A 23,440-nucleotide genomic window follows, 5' to 3' on the forward strand; every position below is an offset into this window, starting at 1 on the left:
TACAATCCAAGGACTGCGTCTGTTTTTTCTTTACTCTTGACTGTTATTTGTCTAACCCAGTGAGGGCATGTTTATATCCAGAAATCCAAATGACTACCTATTGTGCCTCACCCTGGGATTACACAGTGCCCCATACCAAATTCTTCCTTCTTTGGAACGTCTTTCTTTGTCAATAATAGTTTCCATCATGGATGCTGTGCTGTAGATTCATTCCTCATCTGGATCAACTTCTCTGTTATAGGGATTAGTACTAATCTCTGAGTTATAGCACATATAGTTTCATCTGCTTATAGTGAGATCATGAATTTATTAAAATGGCTTTTAAAACCATTTCAATAGGTCTGAACAAAAGAGAAGGCTATAGTGATTCTGCCTTTGTGACGTAGAATATTTATTATAGGTATTTTTAGAGACATCAACAATTTAGAATTAAATAGTAGTAGAGATTTTAAGCTTCAAATAATAGTATTCATAGATTAGAATCAAAACATACTCCCTTGTTGCAATAATGCAGTTACCATAAAATGTAAGGCTTATAAGTTGAATGATATAGAAAAAACAGAATGTGATAGTACATAATTGTGACTTGAACAATGTGGTGATTCTTCTCTAACTGATAGTATATTTATCAATCCTCCCAACCTATGCAAAAATCTCTCCATCTGAAGATGAACCATAAAAATGTGCTGTTTCATCGACAAAGGTAACCATGTGTATTGGTCTCATATCTTTCAGCCTGAGGTGTTGCCTTAGACATGGTGGAGGGTTTTGATTCTTTGGAAATCAGCATGTGATTTCCTCACAATTGTCTTGATCTTGTTGGTAATCTACTTTGCTGAGCTAACTTGATGGTACTTTTATAGGAATAAATGCCAAGATTTGCTAGTTTCTCCAGTAGATGGGGGAAAGATGTAGCAGCATGAAGTGTACTACATAATGCAAAGCCTGAGAATTAATATAAGGCATTAGGGGTGGGTTGCTTCGATCAAGTGAAATAATGTCTGAGACAATCTTATGTTAAGTTTCAAGGATAAAGGAAGCTCCTGCAGATACCCGAGATATTATTCCTTCTTCCATGTCTTGAGAATCCCTAAGAACCACGGTTGGAAAGTCAAAATTGTATGGCAGTGGTAGGCACTAAGTGGTAGCTTAGTTCATTGAACTGAGCTGCAACCATACCAATTAAACTCTTGGAATGTCACATGAGATGATGAATTTCTACAGAGCTTTAAGCGTATGTTAAAATGAGAAAGGCATTCATTAAAAGTTAGATTGTGACAGTCTATCAGCCTCATGGCAGCTATAAGTACTGTTGAGATATGTAAATTAATCTTTGTTGCAGGAATGATTAGATGTTAAATGTATAAAAAATATCCCATAGGAATATGGTGCTACTCACGTGATCAATATACTCCATTTTTTAAAACTGGGCCAATGCTCAGCATAGGAAGCCTCATTCTGCCACCTTATTGGCAACTTCTGAGAAGTCTTATGTACTACTAGATCTTATCCCACAAATACATAAAATAATGCTGATTATTTAAAAATCTATTTTAGTGTTTTCATTACCAATATTAGTTTAAGGAATGAGGACTTTACTACAAATTTCAACTGTCCCTAAATCATACACCAGGTGAATGCAATAGACAGTAGTATAAATTAAGATGTCTCTGACTATCAAGTCCCTTGTAAGCATAATTTAAATACTCCTTTTTCATTTCTTTTATACTTGTTCTATAATGATATTCAGTGACTATTAGAAATCTACTCTGTAAGAAAGAGAATTTCAAAACAGACAAAAATACTGTGAGATTAAATAATTTATTACTGTCGCTAAGATGTACACATATACTTAATACTCAATTTTATATGGAACTTTAAAAAAATAGTTTTCGTACAGTATCAAAATTTACACAAGTATTTTGTCAAAAGACCAATGTCCTTTGTCTCGCTACTGCAGGCTCTGCTGCAAGCACAAAAACTTGTTTAAATGCCTTCAGACTATAGTAATACAACAATTGAAGGATGTTTCTATGCAAGAAGATATGATATATATATATAAACAAATTTCTCTTAGACACTAAAACTATAGCAGTTTAAAGGAAGTTTTAAATTATAACTCAGTTATGACAATTACAAAGATCCTTCTGTATTAAACAAACTCATAAATATTTCCAGAAAATAGAGGGAAGTTTTGAAAATCACAATTATTCTCTTTTACTATGACAAATTTCTTCTCATTCCCCCTGCCAATAACCATTAAATATTACATAATAAGACCATTTCATTTTTAGACAACAAAGAATATTGACTGTGCATCAAATCACAAATTTAGAAGCTATCCAGGAATTGTTGCATCCCTACTTTATAACCTTAAACTACAGTAAAAACAGCATTCTGTCACAGGATTCTTGCACATTCATACAAGAAATTATCATTGCATTTAGAAAAACGTAAAATATCTATCATAGCATTTCCAGTACACACATTCTAATGTTATACATCTACACCAAAAGTCAGAAAACTAGCAAAGCTAGCACACATCTCAAGCAATCTGAACAAGAGCTTTTAGCCTCAATAATGGACATGCGTTAGCTTCCTAAGACATTAGATAGCTTCAGTGATAGGCAGAGAAAGCTTCTGTTTGCTAGTGCAGTGCAAGACTTTAAATGTTACATAAAGTTTATTAAATACAGCATGTCTAGAAACTAAATTGTAGAAATAGACAATCTCAAAGCTTGAAACACCTAGAAAAATTATGTTTGTTTCCTTGTTAGTTGACATTGGTACATTGGATATATATAAAGGGTTGTATGATCCAAAGACATGCCTTTATAAACAACTCATCAAAATTATTTATTTTGACAAATTTAAAATAAAGGATACTCTCTGCTAAGCACTCTAAAAATTCCTCCTACCATTCTAGCTGGTAAAAGATTTTGTGTTATTTTTTTTAGCACCTCAGAATTCAAATGAGAAAACCAAATATTATCTTGTATCCAACTAATTATGCATCTGGAAGCGATCTTTCCTCAAGTGATATATATCACATGAGGGAGCTTCCTAACCTAGGCTGTACGCTTGAAAATACTTCTTCATATCTTCCACACAGTAAAAAGCTCCTATCATTTAGATACAATGAACCACCTCTATCAAAGCCACAGAGGCTCTACTGGACTCCTTCAACCATGCAGTTTACCCAATATCGCAATCATGGTTGTGAAGAGTCTACAACATGTCAGCTGTCATGAAAGTGTTAATACTAAAACGATTTTCCAAAGCTACCTTGAGACTGCTATGAACACTAAAGTTGAGACGTATAGAGCATATTAGCTGTATGGGGGAAGATACACTGAAGAATTTAAAGGGGGATATATGAGCAATGTACAATCACTCCGTGTGATGCCATGAGTCCTATTTTGTAAAATATGGACTTTCATCTTTGTCTTCTCTTTCTTCTACGTCTGGTAGTGGCGGTGTCGTGTTTGAAGGCACTGCTTCTCACATAGGCCCTTTGTACTGGTTTCCTGACAGATGTTGCCTAATTCCAGGACACGAGCCTGCAGCATCTCCAAGTTTCCTCCACACAACCTTAAAAAAAAAGATGAGGTAAGTAAATTATGTGTTATCTTGCAGAAACAGATGTGAACTTCAGGGAGGACTGTGAGAGGGTCAGAGATGGGTGTAAAGACAAGACAGATTCTCCACATGGATGGGTGGAAACACAAAGTAAAGCATGGCAGTGACAACTGTGTGATGGTGACAACTTCTGTAACACAAGAACTATCAGCCAGGGTGCTCTATCTCACTCTAGCAACCAGGGCTTGTATTAGAAACGGACATAACATTTCACCCTAGCTATCTGAGTGGTCCTCAACCCTGACTTAACAATAATCCCCATCTGCAGTAATTCTGAGGATGCTAACAGAAAGGAGGCTCTGGTATCTGTATTTTTATTGAAAGTTCCCAAAGTGATTTCCATGTGCATTTAAAATTAGTTAAATTAATTAAAAGAGCAAACTGACTTCTTTCTATAACAAGAGATACAATGTCTAAAGAAAAGTGATTTTGTATTCTTGAGCCCTATAAATTCCAATCTTCTAATCTTAGTTTCCTAATCTTTGCAATGTGGGAAGTGTGGTCACCATACAACTCTGCTAATGAGCTACTAAAGAATTCTCTCATTTTCAGAAGAGAAAAATAAGAACATTCAGAAATTATTGAAATAAATGCAATTATACCTATTAAAAGCACTTCATTTTGGGTGGCTCTTAGAGCACAAAGGTAAGATCAAGAATAACATGAGTATAAAACCATTAAGTCACCAAAAATGCCAATATACAAGCACTAACTAGAATAAACACATGCATATCTATACACAGTAGAACCACCTAACTGCCCTAGACTATTCACTGTAGATAGTTAGACTGATGACTTTCACCAAACAGAGTTCTAAAATGAACACAAAACCTTTAGTAATTTTTTGTTCATTAGTAATTGAGAGACTATTTCTTTTTATTTTGCTTTTAGGAAATTCACCAGGGACATGCACTACCTTTAACAATGATGCACAGTCGTGCTTTTCTTCGTTTCCAAGACAGTGAAACTAAAATGACACCACTGCATGAACAACTCACACAGTCTATCACACTCACAGGGAATTTGAGCTGTGGCCCTTAAATGCTAAGAATAAAATTATTTAGCAATGTACAGCTTCGGCTATATACAGAAAGTCAAGAAAGTTTCAAATGATATCATGCATTTCCCATGTCTAGCCCACAGATAAAATCAGTTCTACCAAAAATGTTTTGAATGGCTGATTTTGAAGCAAAGGATATATCTAAAGAATGCAGACTAACTGCAGATATTTCTAAAAATCTGGTTATCTCAACGAAGCAGTGGAACTCCTGTTCAGTTACTGAATTGTGGAACACAATGGGCCACACCCAGGTATTAAAGTGAGGGAAAAGGAAAATCCTGCTGAAGTCAGAACTCTGAACTAAAGCAATAATACTAGGCATACTATATAGATAAAAAGCAGAATTCATAATAACATAAGAGTATTAATGAGATCACAAATATTTCACCTGTCACTTGGAGACTTCAGACAAACCTAAAATGACAAGGTCACTAAAATTGATGTTTATGATTTTCAGAGGGCAGTAAATTCATCCTTAGAAGAGAACCAACAAACTATTCATTAAACAATGTGACAGTATATGGATAACAGTCTTTTTGGTAAGTTAATGTTACCCGCTTACATTCCAGAGGAATATCAGAAACTGACAAGATTTTCACTACTTTGAGTTTTTTCAGAACCTTAGGAAGCTTATCATGTCACATATAACTCTCTAACATTATAAGTCTATAGATTTTCAAATAGTTGGTGTTGGTAATCTTCGTTTCCTCTAGGAAATTTATTTATTAAGCTGCCTTATGATCTGCTTTCTTTACTATCCACCCTGCAATATTCTCTTGAATTTATTCTCCAGTCTTTCCTGTGTAGTTTCGGTGGTTGCATAACTTATAATGGTGCCTTGGGCACTATTTTGTATCGTTTCCAAATGAGTTTTAAAACTAAGTGTTAAGGTTTGGTTTGCATTATCCATTTATATTATAGGCATCAAAAACAAACATCGACAGTTAGAAAAAGATACCCTATAGGAAATTTAAAAAGAAATAAGAAGGGTGGGCTTAGGGTTGTCTTCTTTTATAGCTAAAAGACCTCAAGACCTACTATCCTTTTAAAGCAAACAAAAAGATCAACAAAAACTAAGTGTGATCCCAAGACATGTTCAAAAAGTTTTTCATAAGGAAGGAAGAGAAAAGCAGGAACATGAGGGCAAAAGCCAATCCGGTGTTAAGCTAAATAAAGAAGATATTATCTATAGGATGAAGTGCTTTCATTCATTATGATGAGAGGTAGGAAGAGCAGGTCCTCAAAGGAGACCTGGCTAATATGTTGACTTCACTAATGAGTTTGAGGACACAACTTCCTTTCTGGGTCTTAGTTCCTTCAAACATACACTGAGTGCTGGGGCTCTTGGTCAAGGTGTCACACTCAAATCACCTGTAACTGATGCTAAAGGCATAAATCCAATTAAGCAGCTCCATATGTTCTCAAAAGGCCACCAGAAGATGACTCTGTGCTTTTCTCCCAGTACTATAATTCCCATCAACTGAATTTTATTTGTTTTAATAGCCAATAGATGAGAAACAAGAGGAACCTTAAGCTTATAAATCAGTGCTATACATTTATCTAAGGCAAATACTCAAATAGAAAGATCTTAAGCACACATTGAAAAGCTACAATGAGAAAACATTAGTGTATGGAGAAAATGGTAGGCAGAACCATGACCAATTAATACCAAAAAACAGATGTGCAGCAATGAAAGGTGCTTGGAAAGGATTGCAAATTAAAAGCAGCCACAACACAGGTAAGCAAGAGGTTTGGAAATTATCACCCCAGCACATGTAAAATGCCCATGGGACTTAAAGATCATTTGCTGGATTCCAGAAATATCATGAAGTGTTAAATCATAGGTCTGAGAATATACAGGATTGATAAATGTAAAGCTAAAGGATATTCCTATGCAAACTTGCTGTTCTGTGATACGTGCATAAACTGTGAGATAAAAACACAATATAACAATACAAATTCAACTAAAACTAGGGTCTAGCCATGACTTCTTGGATTTAACAAATGCATTGCTCTATAATTATCTATTTAGCTCTTTAAAGGTGCATGGCTGTATTCTTGATTAAACAATATGTCAATCAATTATCACATTTACATGATTTACTGATTTATCTAGTTTCCAGGATAGATTTCTGTTCCAGGATAGATACCATTGATACACCTATCTATGCAATGTCTAAATGTGAGTTGTCTCATGAAAGGTAAAGACAATACTTAGCATGATATGATGGGTGCACCCATTTTAAGTAGCAAAGTAATTGGTTTCTGGGGTTGTTCCTTGTAAGTTTTCATTCTTTTTATAATGTCTTAAATTCAACATTTAAAGATGTTTATAAGTCTTTCTGGAATACAGGACTGACTGATCATTTCTGATCACACCCAGGGCTTCTCATGTAGTAGGCAACCACTAGCTATATCACCAATCCCACTGATCTTGGTGGTTTTTAGAATGACTATGAGAATATCTCTGTAATAAAACAAACTGAAAATAAAAACAAGGGCATTGTTTTATTTTCATGAAAAAAACGTAAAAATATTTGGTCATCAATTTCAAAGTAAATGTTCTTAAAGGAACAACTAAGCTGTAATGAGGCTTTCAACACAGAATATACAATAAAGCACATCAAACTTACATTGCACATTTCTCTGACTATAGCTTTTTCTGTCTCACTAAGGTCATGGTCATACTCTTTACCCTGTTGACGATCTACAGTTTCCTCAACATCCAAGACCTGGATTCGTTGAAAAAGAAAAGCAAATTTCACATGGGAAAAATCTGTTAGTTTATGATAATATGATCAAGGACCTCCACTTTGTCAAATCTTAAGATTTCTCCATGTCTGCATATCAGAATGGACTAATATATGGCAAAGTCTCTTTTGTAGTTAGTTGTTCTGAAACCTGGAATGAATTTCATTTTTCTTTCATTCAAAGCAATCTATTGTACCACTAATTTTCAATCAAATTTACTAATGTCTAAAATAATTAGATATATCTAACTTGGTCATTAAGATATTTACTAGTGTGAATTATTTTGTCAATAATTCTTGGCCCAATATAATAGTGAATATGATTCACTATATGCCAAGTGGTATGAGTACTATGTATACAAGGCCTATAGAAAAGATGGCTATAAAAGAATAGGCCTGTGAAGTATGTACATGGGGAATTGCTGAGTTCACAGTTCTGGATAGCCTAAGAAAGAGTCGTGGGGATGTATCCTGAATACAATACAGAACCCTTACAATGAAAATATCCAAACAACACTTCAAATACTTTTCATTTTAGCACAGCATTTTTTAATTGTCTTTTGGGCAAGCTTATTGGCCTATATTTCTCCTTTCCTAAATTGTCCCGAAATAGGTTAAAATATATTACTTTAAAATGTGAACATTTTTGTAGTAACAGACGGGTGGAACAGGAGGATGCTGTTTGTCACTGTTGTAGTGGTTTGAAAGCAAAAGCATTGATGTACAATAAAAACTCATTCTTATCGTGAGCATCCACACTGAATTGTGACTTACCAATTAGCTTCTTTTATTGTCACCATAGTCAGGGATGCCACCTCTAAGGGTGTGCTCCAATAATTAGCAACAATGAATAGTCTCCATTTCAAGTTTATAAACACTGAGACAAAGTTTAATATTTTAATAGTCTTATTCAAAAACTTATCCTCATTATCACCATAACTAATTTTTTCTTTAAAAGCCTTGATACTAGATTCATGATAAGTCTTTACATACTGAGAAAAAATGCTGACTTTTAGTTCATTGAAAATTTAAAGAACCTCTTGAACACCTGTCTATAAATTTGATTCGTAAGGCACCTCAGAACACTGTGTAGTCCAAATCAGTTAATCTCTACTAATTTAAGTTTCAACTAATAGCAGTCATGAATTTTGGAGCCAGGAAATTACAGTACCATTATAACAGACCAGTTTCTCTTGCTAACTTACATTTTCCTCATAAAGCGAGCCCAGCATTCATTAATCCAAATGCATCAAAAGGGAGAAACTGCATCCTTATTCTTTGGCCACACAATTTTGCACACTAATCTTATGAAATGTTTTCCAAGTTTACATACTTCTCCTGACACAGGAAATCCCAACAGCAATCACGTTTGATATTTAAGAACTTCTAAAGATCTCTGCAAGCTAAAGTCTCATTACCTGCTCATGAAGGAAACTATGTGTTCGCCTGATAATACAACTTCTCATTCTCTTGAGACGTTTTACATGGATATTAGGGAAAAATTTCATAGAAAACCAAGGGTCTCTTTCTTGTCCTTACTGTGCTTTGCGGCTACATTCAGAGCTGCACTAAGAAATTAGAGGACTTCCATGTGGCCCATTATGTGCATTGGATTCAAATGTCACATTTGACATTCAACAAAGCAGCAGGTTGAAATGGCTTTTAAATAGTTTGAGTAGTAGGGCAAGGTGGTGCTTTTGGATTTTGTGCAAAAACTAAACTGCTACAAAATTGAAGCTGATCTATGGGGCTCTTTTCCTCTTTTCCAATTCTAGAATGCTTTCAGAAGGTCAGTGCCTAATTTATGCTAAAGGTCAACCAAATACTACTTCAGAGAAGAAAAGTGCTTATCACTCAATAAGCCAGCACCTGCCAGAGACAGGGCAGTGCCCTGAATGCTTGACGTAGCTTTATATCAATTTCTCTCAGTCCCTGCTTACGTTTTGCCCCAATGCAGGAAGGATCAAGTACACTGCTTGTGGCCACCAACATGGCTCTCTTGCCTGCTCTCACCTGCAATCAGTACATGTTTGAAGAATGCAAGTTCATTTTTCTATTAGCTGAAGTGAAATAGCCTGAGAACTAAATCTCATTTTCAAGTTAAAGCACAAAAACCAAAGTGTTTCCTTGAGGTTCTCATATCTGCGTATCGTGAATACTTTAGACAATATGGCACACTCCAAAAATGGCAAGCTTCAGGCTGACAGAGTCCAAAAGTGAAATATTTTAAGTAATAAAATTAAATGCCAAAGTTGACTTTGAGCCTTCTACCTGCATTATGACTCGAAAGAGTTGATTAAAAACTCTTCAAAGTCATAAACCTATCTAAAGAACAGGGAATTTTTCATACTGAGAAATTATATCAGTTTTTAAGGGTTTTTTTGCCCATATATATATATATATATATATATATATATATATTGTCAGTTTCTACTTTTAGGTAACCATTTAAATTATTTATTATTAATTTTAGTTATAATACTTATTAATTTTATCTACTGGAAGTATTGTTAGCTAAGGCAATAATTAATTTTTTGCCCAAATTTTTATTATCACCATAAAATCTGAAAAGTCTAAACTAGAGACAAATTTTCTACTATGCCTCTAGAGAAAGAATAACTGCAATTTAAAGTAGAAGAACAAGTAGATTGAAGTTTATTTCATTACTCATTGAATAATCATGTAATAACTTCAACTGCCTTCCTTACTTTCATAAACTTAGTAATGCGATACATTGGTGACATGTACACAATAACATTTCATATACAAAATCTGTAACATCTTTCACATGGGTATGCATGCACAGCAGACTTCAACTTCAATGCAGATAGAAATGAATCACGGTACTCAAACAAAATAACAAAAGTAGAGATTTGACCTTAAACACTCAAACCCAGTGTCAGTTCACAAATTAAAATCAGAGATTAAAAAGTTATACCAGAATAGGGGTTAAAATAAAGTATGTATGGTTACAGAAAGACTGAGGATTGCCAGACTACAGCAAACAAACCACAACACAACCGAGGTTCCGGGTAAATGGTTACCTTAAGAGAATGTACCACAGGTTCAGGCTGCTGAGAAGGTGTGGTATGTCCACTGAAGCTAGCTGGAGAGTTGGGTGAACTGTTATTCCCATCAGCCCCTGATGACAACCTAAAAGAACCCTTAGTAGAAAACCAACAACTTTGTTATTAAAACAAAAGTCGTTTATAACTATATAGGTGCCATTAAACATTCAATTCCACCATCTAAAGAGCAATATTCATTTTGTCTAATTTTTTTTCTACTATTCCCTCCTCAATTTCCCTAGCCTGTCTTAAAGCAGTATCAATCTACTCATTGGAATAAATTTGCTACTTAAGCAATAAGAAAACAAGGGCTCTCCCCATAAATGCCTGGATGCCACCTCCAATTTACTAAAGACTACAATTCCCCCAAGAAGTGGTCATTGAGAATGATTCAAGAATGATTTTTAAAACCTAAAGACCTGAAGAGCAATGAATTCATGAGTCACTCTGCAAGCTGAGTTAAATATGTTTACTCAGGAGGACAAATGTCATATTCCATATGTCTTAGAAAAACACTAATGTATCACACTGTTGCATTGGAGAAACTATTTCTCTTATTTTTAAAAAAAAACCTTGTTGAGTTTAATACCTATAATAATAGAACATTTTTAAAGGAGATTTAACTAAATTCCAACATTTCCTTGAGCAAGTATTTTTATTAACCTCCTTTAAAATGAAAACCAAATAGATACAATTTACATATTTGTTAATCAATAATTCTTCAACTCAGTGGCTGAGAAATGATTAATTAAACCTGTGTGAACCACAGTAATCTCAGGGGTCTGCAGTTTTTCTGCATATTGATTGAGGAAAGACTAATGGATACACAAGAGAAAATGGAGCTATAATTATTGTCTCTTAGGAAAGTAGCAAGGGGGATTTTTCCAAAGTTGGTTTTTTAGAGTATTTTATTCATAAGGAACCAGAGGAATTTTAATTTCTTCCCATCAACAAAACTACAACTAACACAGATTTGGCCACAACTAATAGAGTCATCAAAGATCCAATTAGGTGGTCCTGTTAACATAATCTCCTGAGTAGTAAGAACCATTGAAGATACATTATGAATTCATAAAGGGGGAAATAATAGTAGTTTGGGACATTCAGTTACAAAAGCTACAGGAGATCTTCGACAGTGGATATTTTTGGGGAGGAGTAGTAGCAGTTACTATAGACAATCTTTATGGCTGTATACACCCAATGTTATTCACATAGAATTTAACAATACCTATCATTTGGAATATTATGCCCTTTCTTTTGTTGCTATTGTTTCTTTCTATAGCCTTCAAGGCTCTGGTTTTCTCCTAGCAAGCCTAGGGAGGAAAGAAGTATTTTTTTCTATGTTACAAGAGCTGTGCAGTATAACACCTCCTGCCTGCCAACCAAACTACTAGCAAGAGGAAGCAGTCCAACGAGACACTCATATGCTCTTTTAGCTTCTTTCCTTGATTGCTACAAAGTCTTACATTGAAAGCAGGAGACGAAATAGTCTGAGAAATATAAACCCCCGAAACCCACTTAAAAATTAAATTATCAAGTTTTCTTTTTCCTAGCTTGTAACTTAAATCAGACCTAATAACACTGATATGAATAATAACCAGGGAATTGCCTGAGATGTAATGAGAGTTAGAAAACAGACCTTAGCAACCCCAAAACTTATACAATTTTTTTCTTTAGATTAAGTGAATCCAAAGACATGAGTGACAGGGAAACTCTTCTTCCCTGAGTGACACTATTCTTCTGTAGTTTTCTTCCCCTGCTGGTACTAACCTAGACTCTCTATCAGCAAAGCTTGCTGGGGGAGGGGCTGTGTGCATTCAGTTCACATGCATACTGTGCTATTTTTCTTCTGCTTGGTGATCTGATAGACAAGACCATAAACACTCCTATTGTAGGTAGTCATCCTTCCATTTCCTTCCTTAAGGCCCCTTTTATGAAAAATTTATCTCTAAATCTTATGTTTACATGTTTAACCAAAAGTTAGCCAGACACATCAGTAATAAATAGCATGATTTTCTTGGACAGGGGACCTCTGCTTTTAAAAATAATTTGGATTAACAAAGATTTTAAACCCAACATTAAACTATTTTTGAACCTAATGACATAATGACCTAATGACCTGAGTCAACTGGCATTGTTTAAACTTAGGAAGACACCTGTGTTAATCATAGCTACTAAGAAACAAGTAAAAGCTTTTATTAGTTTTCTTTTTAAAATGATTATAATACGTTCTTACTTGGAATATTGATTAGGGGAAAATGTATCTTTCAAACCCTTAACTTTAAATTAGCTTTGAGACCCATGGACTAGCAATCAACCAGAAAGATCAAGGTGAATTCTCATTCTCTCTCTCTCTCTCTCTCTCTCTCTCTCTCTCTCTCTCTCTCTCTCTCTCTCGCACGCACACACACACACACACACACACACACACACACACACACACACACACTTTTCCTCTGCCTCTTTCCCCCTGTCCCTCTTCTTTCCAATATTAGGTAGATGATAGATAGATTAGATAGACCTATAGATAGATAGATAGATAGATAGATAGATAGATAGATAGATAGATAGATAGATAGATAGATAGATAGATAGATAGATAGATCTTTCTATACATACAATGTTTGGGAGGAAAGTAAGAAAAGTAATGGTAAAATTTAATACCAAATGTACTAAATGCTTTTCTAGATTGTAACAATAAAATTCAGCATCCCATTCTGCCTCATGTAACACAATAGAAGTTCAGCTTTCTAAATGTTTATGAGGATATTTAGAGAATTACATAGGTTCATTAAGTATGTACTCTCAGTTGACTTATCCATTCTGACTAAACTAGTTTTTAATGTGCTACTGAGTAGACTTCAATACACTAAATAATATTAAATAGTCTCTCAGAGCTTGTTTCAATAAGATTAAGGCCTTTTATTTAAATTATACTGGGCTGGCTCAGAAGACGAAGAATTTAAACATAAAAGACCATAATAAAATTGGAACTATGATTCCCATCTTGAGTTGTTTGTATTCAAGCCATATATGAAGACCTGCTGTAAATACATATCATACACAAAAATATCCAGATACTCTGTCAGTAGGCAAGGGATATATTTCTTAGGCCACATGATGCACCTGGAGTTTACATGTTTTTTTTTCCTGCTTTGGCCCTCTCCTGTAGTTAGGCTTGCTCAAATTTGAAATGTAGATCAAAATAAACTAAAACTGGTAAAAGGTAAAGGATTCCAATCCCCACTTATCTTCCCACCCCATCCGCATACAACCACCTTCCTCCATGCACACAGACTTAGCATATATGTCCCCCTCCCAAACTATGATATTCCTCTAGCAACAGACACTATCTGGTTATACACAAGCAAATGCAGACAGCTCACTCATCTTCACTCACCGGGAGAGAGGGCAGGCATCTTCCTATTCCTCGGCACCCTTGCCACCACTGCAAGACCCGCCGGGCTCTGGGCCCCCAGCCTTTCTCCATATTTGAGCTGTTTCTAGTTGGAGGTTGACTTCTATTCTGGGTGGCCTTATATTTGGAACAATATGGTACAATCACTCAGAAAAAATACAGTTTCCCAAGACTCAAGAAAGCAGACAGAATAAGAAACTTAATGAGATGAACCACAATGACCACAATGGCAAGCTATAACATGCACCTGTAGTTAGGGGAAAATCTAAAATATCAATCAGAAGTCTTTGTGGGACCTCATAGTGATGTCACTTATACAATAATAACTGCACCCTCAAGCTATCAAAAGATTTTTTTTTTTACAGAAACAATCAGAATGACAATTTTGGATATTTATTTTGCCTCATCATTTAAGAGAATTTCCAGTACCTTGTCAGTCAAAAGATTTTATAAAAGGGAAATAAAAGAAAAACTCTTCAGGATATTTAAATGATGTGATTTCATGGATTTTATGTGTTAGGAACAAAATCAGCACAAATCTTTCAGATATATAAACTGTTGAATGTTTAAACTTAACAGAAATAATTAGTAATGTAATTTGAAGCAATAAGGACTTTTGCTAAAGGATACCTGTTGAAGATTTTATCAATAATATGTCAAATTTTCAACAAAATTGTTGCATCATGAAAATTATCAAATCCTAAGAGATAATCATTGCATTAAAATAACTTTTATACTTTTTTAAAATAATTTACTCAATGTTCAAATTTGTATACTTATTGTTAGTAGAGGTAATATAAATGAAGAAAAAAGAAAATTCTAAAAGTAATTTCCCTGAACGTTCAGCTTTCTACTACCCATATAATTCTATTACAATAATCAGAAGCAAAATAAGCTTATTTGAATAAGATATTGTTTTTATTCCTAAGGCTACTATGTCCCAAAGCAAAACAACTAAACAAAAGATCACACTACCACACAATGGCCAATAATCGTAGTGTGGAAATGTGTAGGGTAATTCTGAGAGATCGAAACTGAGAATAAAATACTTTAGTTCTATTTTCAGGGATGAAGTTTCAGCCTTCCTCCATCCATTATTAGACACTGTCTATTAGGCCTCTCTATTAGAGTGTCAACTGTTCTTCAATACCAAAAGAGTAGACCTGAAAACATATGTGAGAAACATCATTCAGACTGAGCATGTTATATTTAGGAATGTAACTGTATATACATATATGTATAAAACAACAACTTATGAAAAAGGAGACAATGGATTTGAAATAAAACAAGGGGGGCTATAAGACAGGGCTGGAACAGAAAAAGTGAAAGGGAAATGATGTAATTATATAAAATATACTTTTTAAAAGCATTTTGTTGGGGTTGGGGATTTAGCTCAGTGGTAGAGCGCTTGCCTAGCAAGCGCAAGGCCCTGGGTTCGGTCCTCAGCTCCGGAAAAAAAAAAGAAAAAAAAAAAACCATTTTGTTCACATAAATACGTTTCCTAGAAGTTAGTGTTTTGGTGTTGTTTTCTCAGTGATTTTAGGGGTGGAACAACAAAGAAAATAGAGCATGGTCTTGTCAGAGGTAGCAATTGTTTATAGCAGTTGACTAGGCACACTCTGCAAAGTCAGCTTACCGTTTCCTCCACAATCTACTATCATATGTATCAGAAAATTATATATCTGTGCCAAAGTCTGTGATCATATCAGCATGCAATTCTGATGTGAAATTATCCTTTAGTTAATTTTTTCATATGTAATTATCTGACCTCTTTGATCATCAAAATGATTATATCCAACAATTTATAAAATGATTGATGGCTTTAAGTTTACTAGCCACCCACACACTAATCAATTTTATTTCTGTGAGAATCATTAATTAGAAATGCAAATTTTATAGTTAATTTTATAAGTCATCTGGTTTTCATGATTTCCATGACTTCAGCATCTCTCAGACCTTAAATTTGTCAGATCTAGTTAAGTAAGTAAATCACACAAGATTAAAACCTATTTTCATTCTCCTGTCATATGTAGTGAGGCCAAATCTCAATACCTGACCTTTGTGGTAGTAACTCCCCCATGAAATATCCACCTGAGAAGTTTGCAAAAACAAAGAGCCATTCAGAGAGTAAAAATGCAATGTGGGGATGCTCATGCAACATAAAGTAGCTGCACACTTAAGTCTGATAAAAAGGCTCTTTATAAAGTTCATCAAATATGTTCGTACACTATCAGTAAGCCCCTAAATGGGAATAATATACAAGAACTTCTTGGTTGTAGAATAACCAATTTGATGAAACCATGCCTCTGGAGAATCAGGATTCTTGATTTGATAAGAGATTTCAAGACTTTGAGAATTTAGATAAATATAAAAATACATTCTGAGACTATTGTCTTTTGACTTTCATTCACACCAACAACAAAGTTCAGGTTTTCCAGCTCTCTGTCTACCATGAAATATTCTCCAGACAACTTCATAAAATGGAAGAAATCTTCAGTATCTCTACCTTTGGAATTATTTACAGCAACATGTGAAACCCAATCATATTCATCCATTGTCCCATTAAGTAATGATCATATTCCAATAACCTACCAGCCATTACATTGAAATGATTTTTGGAAGTTAAAAATTATTGATTTTCTATATGTTCTTTAATAAAATTTCTATGTACAGTTTGATATTGTGAGTCAATAAGAAAAACACATAGTTTGAGGCAGGAAAGAAAATGGATGAAATAAAGTTTACAATAATGACTTGTTTTTATTTTCACAAACTAAAAATTTCTGAAAGGGCCAGAGAAACATTAGAAATCTGTGAAAAGGGAGAAGTAAAAATTAAGACCTGAGAGAAAGGCAAAGGAGACTGTTAACAACATATGCCAATGTAAGACACGGCATCCTAACAAACCACAGATAAAATAAAGTTTCCCCTTGAAAGGTTAATAGACAAATCCATTAATATGGACTCATTGAGAATCTTAGAAAAAAGGGTTTGGAAAACATAAAGTAGCTGATATTTAAGCTATGGATATCTTCCCCGTTCTGAGTCAGTCTGATCTATAGACTTGTACTTCACTGACTTAGAAAGGAAGAAGAAACAAGAACCATTCTCAAATCCTCTACATACGTTGTGCTGAGTCAGTGTCTACATCTCAGGATTTAAGAGGTCAGAAGTTTAGTGGCTCCTGAAACTCCTCTGCTCTTAAATACAAATTCAGCTTTTAATCAGCATATGAGGGCCCTTACTTTCCAACCAGGACCCTTTTAGTGAATAGTTATAATTATCTGAACATATACAGAGTCTTCTAGGACATATAGTCTCTCTTAATATTTCTCAATGGGTTGTGTATGTATATTAAGAAATCAGAAGCCAATTCTGCAAAACAAACTATTTCAATTAATCATTCTTTTAAAATCTGAGTCAATGCATATTGTTAATGAATCCTTGCAGAAGTCACGAAATCATGTAAAAACATCATTAGTCTCTTGGATGAAACTTAAGTCACAAGAGATGATTATTCAAAATTTGATCTGTAGTTTCTACAATACAGAAAAATTGCCTACAAAATAAAGCATTCACAAAAATTCTTCCCAATGATTCACTGTAATTAGGGAAAATGCAATTCAAAATTGATAATGTTTTCTGCGTTATATATTCTACTAAGGAATTCTGCAATATGGGTACACCAGACTTCTTATTGAATACACACACACACATACTAACATACACACACACATACAAATGAATGCAAAAAATGAATCTTTCCTTAATCTTATTGAATCTTATTCAAATTCCTTAAAAAGGAATACTCAGCTTCTTTGTATAATCTCCACATTTAAGAATTGCAAAACTTGTGCTGCACATAAGAGACATGTAGATTAAATAAGAGATGTTGATTTTGGCAGACTATCCAGAAGATTTCATTGCATAGATAGTCAATGATATATACCCTCTGCTTTGTATTTAAGATAATTGTTTTTATTCAAATTAAATCTAAAACTACCTATAAAATATATTTAAAAACTTATTGAGAAATTTTATATCCTCCCTTCAAGAAGTTGATCAAGGAGTCAGACCCCTTATGGCAATACAGTCTATTGCTACTGTTCTTAGCTGCCCATCACAACTTGATCGTAAGACACTGTTTTTGACAGTTGATGATCACTTTAGTGAACAAACATGGAGAAACCAAGGTGGTACTAACCAGGAAGACTTTTTTAAGACTGACTAGCTACCATATACCAGAAGGGGCTACTTAGTCTGCTTGGAGAGAAAATAAAAAACAGTAGTGCTAAGATATGAACATTACAAGAATGACCAGCTTAGCAAATTAGCACACAGATTCAATGGTGGCTGAAATGTTAGGGGGAGTAATGAACCACATCCCAGTTGGATTTAGGACCAATTCCATGGGAGGAAAACACATCCCTGGTACTCTAAATCTGGCCAAGGTAGCCACAGGCCCCAAGGGTGAGCCTACTACTATTATTTTTCTAAATAGACATAGCATCAATTTGCTCTATAAATGCACATCTCCCTCCATAACAGTGGATCAGTGCAGTCCTCTGTTCATTTCAGAGAAGTATCTTTGTGCAGTGGAGGGTACTAACATAGAAACTCGTAAGTCCTCAAAGTGCAGAGAATAATTATCTGGGAAATGTTTACTTACATATTAAATATCTCTACTGCACCACTTTCCTCCCAGGCTATTTGGAAAAGAGGGTGAAAAGACTGTTAGATCCAGAAGTCAGGAGGAGAGCAGCAGCTTCTTCTGCTCAGCAAAACCAATGCACTCGTGAACTCATTGCAGCTATAGTTGCCCATAGAGGACTTGCATAAGATCAATCTACTCAACATTCCAATAAGGAGGAGGAGATGGTCAGGAGCCTCTCTCCCGGGCTATTGACAGTTGATGGCTACTCAAGTAGGGACAACCACTTCTCTTTAGGAGTGTGATACCTTACAGATTCACCACTCTCCAGTTGATTACCCCACACCAATGTATATATGTATGCAATGGGCTATTAACAAAAAAAAATGGGACTTAGCATGGAGTATAATGAGGAGATTCTAGAGAAGTTAAAAGAAGGAGTAGAGAACAAATATAACCAAAATACTGTGTGTGTGTGTGTGTGTCTGTATGTGTGTGTAATTCTCAAAGAAATAATGAAACACTATATTAAAATATTCTATACTTATATAGATTATTTATTCATTTAAACGTTTTAGGTAACTATCATGTAATATATTAAACACCATGAAATTATATATCCCAATAAATTTTTATTGAAAACACAGGTCTGAATTATAAACTCGCTATGACGCTTAGGAGTTTCATAATTTTAAGAAAGCTATGTTATCTCTCTGAGCCTCAGTCTCATCATCTACAAATTATAAGTATTAGTGATAAAATAGTATGGATTTCATTCTACAGATTTGAGAGCTGACATGAAAGAGTCTCCCAGAATACTGCTATTCCATACAACTGATCTGTATTTACTCTCATTATCAGGAATGTTTTCGGTTTTGTTGTCAACACATTTTATAATGTGTCAGTTTACTTTCACATGATTTTATATATAGAAATATCTCTCAGCTTGGGACAATTTTCTTCCTCAGGGAGATACCTTGTGAAAAAAAAGTTTCTCTAGACATTTTACTGTCTAAACTGGGCAGATTCTATGACCACTGAGTTCACAGATGCCTAGAATACTGCTAGATGTCTTGTAACTCAGAGGTCCATCTCCATTAGAACAAAGAAAGATGCTGCCCAAATTCTTAAGCAACACTTCTTTAGAGAAAGAGACCATGTAGGAAAATTACAAAGCAACATTTATTTGATTACTCTGGAGATGGCACAGAATCTTTAGGAGGTGTCTGTGGCCTTCTGAGGCAAGCAAATGACAGGATTTGGACTTTGAGAGTACACAGCCTCACTCTAATTCCAGTTTGTTCTCAGTATGACAAGATATGATCTCAGCTTCCTGCTCCAACTACGTGCTGTCACTTCTCACCCACCATGATGGATCTCTCTCTCTCTCTCTCTCTCTCTCTCTCTCTCTCTCTCTCTCTCTCTCTCTCTCAAACCCTGACATAGACACTCCCCATCTCTAAACTGCTTTGATCATGGCATTTTAGCATTGCAACTAGAAGTAACAAATACAACCACCATAGCAAATGCTGCATGTAAGAAACATTTAGAGTTTGAAATTATTTAAAAAGAAAGTATCTATACTTCAGTCCTCAATCAATCTAAGCAAAATATATCCATAAATAGGAAATTACTCTATGAAATGTATTCTAGTTAAAAGTGGCCTTAATATCCTACAGTAAAAATTCTATACAAAAATATACACTGAGTGGGCAGACAAAAGGCAATAGTCCAAAGATCAGAGTTCCATGTCAGAGAGACATAGCAAGCTTCAGTTTCTTAAAAATGGATGTGTCAAATGAAATTGTTAGTGTTTCATGGGATTCATGAAGCAAAATAGACCTTCCTTAATATACAATGCAAAACCATAGACTATATTTTAAGCATATTCATTAGGAATGAAAAAAAACTGACAGAAAATAGAAGTAAAGAGTCTGACACATAAAACAACATACTGTTCCTGCCAAAGCATTCTACATCATGCAGAGAGAAATCAGAAAGAAATCTGGATACACAGTGCAATGATGAGCATTTGCTTTGCACACAGTTGGGACATTCAGTCTGTTTACACACATGTCTCCCCAGTAGACAAGGAGACATGTGGAAGGCTCCTCTTACTCATAAATGTTTTCAATCACTGTATTCCTACCATGTTAGTACTACCAAAATGCTATCAGTCAAAATATTAATACTGACCAATACAAACTATTATTATATGTAAATACTTCCTTCATAATATATAAACAATGAATGTCTAAAATATGTAAGGGATTCAAGCAAGTCAATGGCATAAAACCAAATAATTCAGTTAGATAGAGGGCCAGGAACTCACATACACATAATTGTTTCAGATAGAATCACTCTTTCCTCTGCAGCCTGGACTAGCTTGAGACTTACTAAGTAACCTTCTATTTAGGCTCCCAAGTGCTGCTGGGATTACAGGTGCGAGCCCTTGATTAGACATTTCTCAAAAGAAGACAAAGAATGCATGAAACAACAGATAAATGGAAAAATGTTAATATCCATAATGACTTTGAAAAGGAATGACAAATATCCAAACCCAATTACAAAAGGAAATGTTAAAAGTACAACCGATAACAAGTTCTGGAAAAGGGTTCACAGGAATTAAAACTGATATATCACCGGTGAGAAAGCAAACCAGCTCAACTACAATGAAAAACAAACAATATGACACCTGAAAATAGAATCGCAGTGTGATTCACCGGTGCATACTTCTAAAAAAATGAAATGAGACTGAAAAAATGCCTGTCCTTCAATTTCCACTACAATAGTATTAGAAATAGCTAAGATCCCTAAATAACCTGGCAACAGAGACAGCCACACATACATATAAAACTGGTGTCCATACAAAAATGAATAAATGCGTACCATTCAACCATACAGAGGATAAAATTCTATCATTTTTGACAATACAGAAAGCCAGAACTATATTATTCTAAGTGAAATGAACCAGGCAAAGAATAACAGAAAGATGGTGTTATCTTATTTATATGTGGAATCTTTAAAAATTGATCGTGTAGTAGTGAAGCAAATGGGTTGTCTACCAGAGTTGAATGCAAGAAGTGTTAGGGCGATATTAGCCAAATAATACAGTGTATCAATTAGTATGAATAGGAGTTCAAGAGATCTAGTCTATAATATATTAGTAACAATGCATCAGTTATCTTAGAAAATGCTAATAATAAACATACAGCCACAAAACTAACTATGTGAGAGAATATATATTTATTAGCTAGATTTATTATTTCACTTATGTATGTATTTCCAACCATCTTTGGAGACACAGTATTTGTGTGTAATGTAAAAGCACATTTTATTTTTTAAATGTTTAGCCTATTACTATTATATACAGGTGCACGCCACAGCACACATTCTCAGGTCAGAGGACAATTCCATGCAGTCAGTTTCCACTTCCACCATGCGTGTCAGGGATAAAAGTGGTATTTAGGTTTGCACAGACATTTTACCTGAGAAACCATCTCACTGTCCACAAATTTTAAGACACATTAACTAGGTAGTTGGTGTTGTTCTCAATAATTTATACTTTATAATAAGCTTTGTTAGTTGTACTCTTCTATGAAACACTCTCTATTTTTGTCCATTGATCTAGCTCTTAGACTCCAGAAAGATTCAGAGGATCCTAGGGGAGATCATTCTTCTTGAAATGTCTCTGGGCCTGAGATACCAGATTCAGAGAATGTTGTTATGGACTAGTAGGGATGAACCTAGGACACAAATCTCTGTGCTCATGTGGCTGACTCACTCCTACGTGCACTCCTACAACTTCAGTAGTTTCACAAAGCACTGCTTATGCTAACACAAGCTTTATAAAGCTTGATGTTCGATGTAGTCACTGTACTCCCTATGGAATATATACTAAGTTGGTTAGTCTATAAATGAAGCAGATGAGGAAGTCTAACAAATACAGTGATTGTTCTAGGGAAACAATGCACTTCTTGTGAAAATTCTTCCCTTTCGTGTGTGTACTCTATTGACACTTTTACGGTCTCATGATTTTTCTTGTCACATTTCAGTCTGAGGATGTCACTCTTTTTAGTCTAATTCATTATCTCTCCCTCTCTATTTTTTTTCTCATGGACCTGGAGTGAGTACACAAAAAACAATTCATACGTGGCAAATTTACTCAATATAAATGTAGTCTAAAGTGACATCTTTGTTAACAAATTATTTTAACAGTTATTCTTTTAAGCAAATAATTAAGGATGATTCAAAATGTAGTAAATTTATCGATTTTAATAAGTTTGAATAATTTAATTGGCTTGGCAGAAAAAAAATAAAGACTTCATCTGTGGAGCACTCAATAAAAATGCTTATTTCACAGTGTATGTGTGAGTGTATGTGTGTGTGTGTGTGTGTGTGTGTGTAGTGTAGTGTAGTATGAGTATAAATCATAAGCTGAAGTGATGCTTTCACTTTACAAGATTCAGGAAGGAAAGTATGCTCTCAGGCATCATCTCAAGTGCAGTTGACATCTTTGGAGTGTCTCACCAGGGAGGTGGTTAGTGTTCTAGTATATACTACAGGACACCTGGGACTGGTGATGCCATTGGTCTCCTGACATCCCAGAGAAATGGAATCAATGCATAGACATGAGCACAGTATCATATGTGAGGCCTAGAGCCACAGACAATGAGTCAGTGTGATACCTAATCAGATTAATCTTCCAGGTCATGGGAAGAAGTGGAACCATGGTCTATAATGGGAACTGTTTTCCAGACACATCTAATAATAACATGAAAAATCATTGCAGTGGGGCCAATCTAGTTGGGATGAAGATCTAGGGAGGTGACTGATAAAAAGACTGGTGACAAA

The 23,440-nt window shown here is 34.8% G+C and overlaps 1 protein-coding gene across 5 annotated transcripts in view; it reads right to left on the reverse strand.

Moving 5' to 3' along the window:
* Positions 1–3,045: 3,045 nt before the first annotated feature.
* The window catches only part of Ccdc85a (coiled-coil domain containing 85A), a 224,448-nt gene continuing 204,053 nt past the window's right edge, over positions 3,046–23,440 (reverse strand). Inside the window, exons 4-7 of one of the 5 annotated variants that reach the window (XM_032916880.1) lie at positions 13,918–14,052; positions 10,494–10,613; positions 7,333–7,431; positions 3,046–3,591 (exon numbers count right to left, since the gene is read on the reverse strand). In XM_032916880.1, the coding sequence (XP_032772771.1) occupies positions 3,502–3,591; positions 7,333–7,431; positions 10,494–10,613; positions 13,918–14,052 (444 nt within the window). In that variant the 3' untranslated portion in view covers positions 3,046–3,501. The remainder of the gene's footprint in view (positions 3,592–7,332; positions 7,432–10,493; positions 10,614–13,917; positions 14,053–23,440) is intronic. The other 4 variants (XM_032916882.1, XM_032916881.1, XM_032916883.1 and 1 more) reach the window with 4 other exon arrangements.

Source organism: Rattus rattus, chromosome 11 (assembly GCF_011064425.1).
Source record: "Rattus rattus isolate New Zealand chromosome 11, Rrattus_CSIRO_v1, whole genome shotgun sequence".
In the NCBI taxonomy this organism is placed as follows: domain Eukaryota; kingdom Metazoa; phylum Chordata; class Mammalia; order Rodentia; family Muridae; genus Rattus; species Rattus rattus.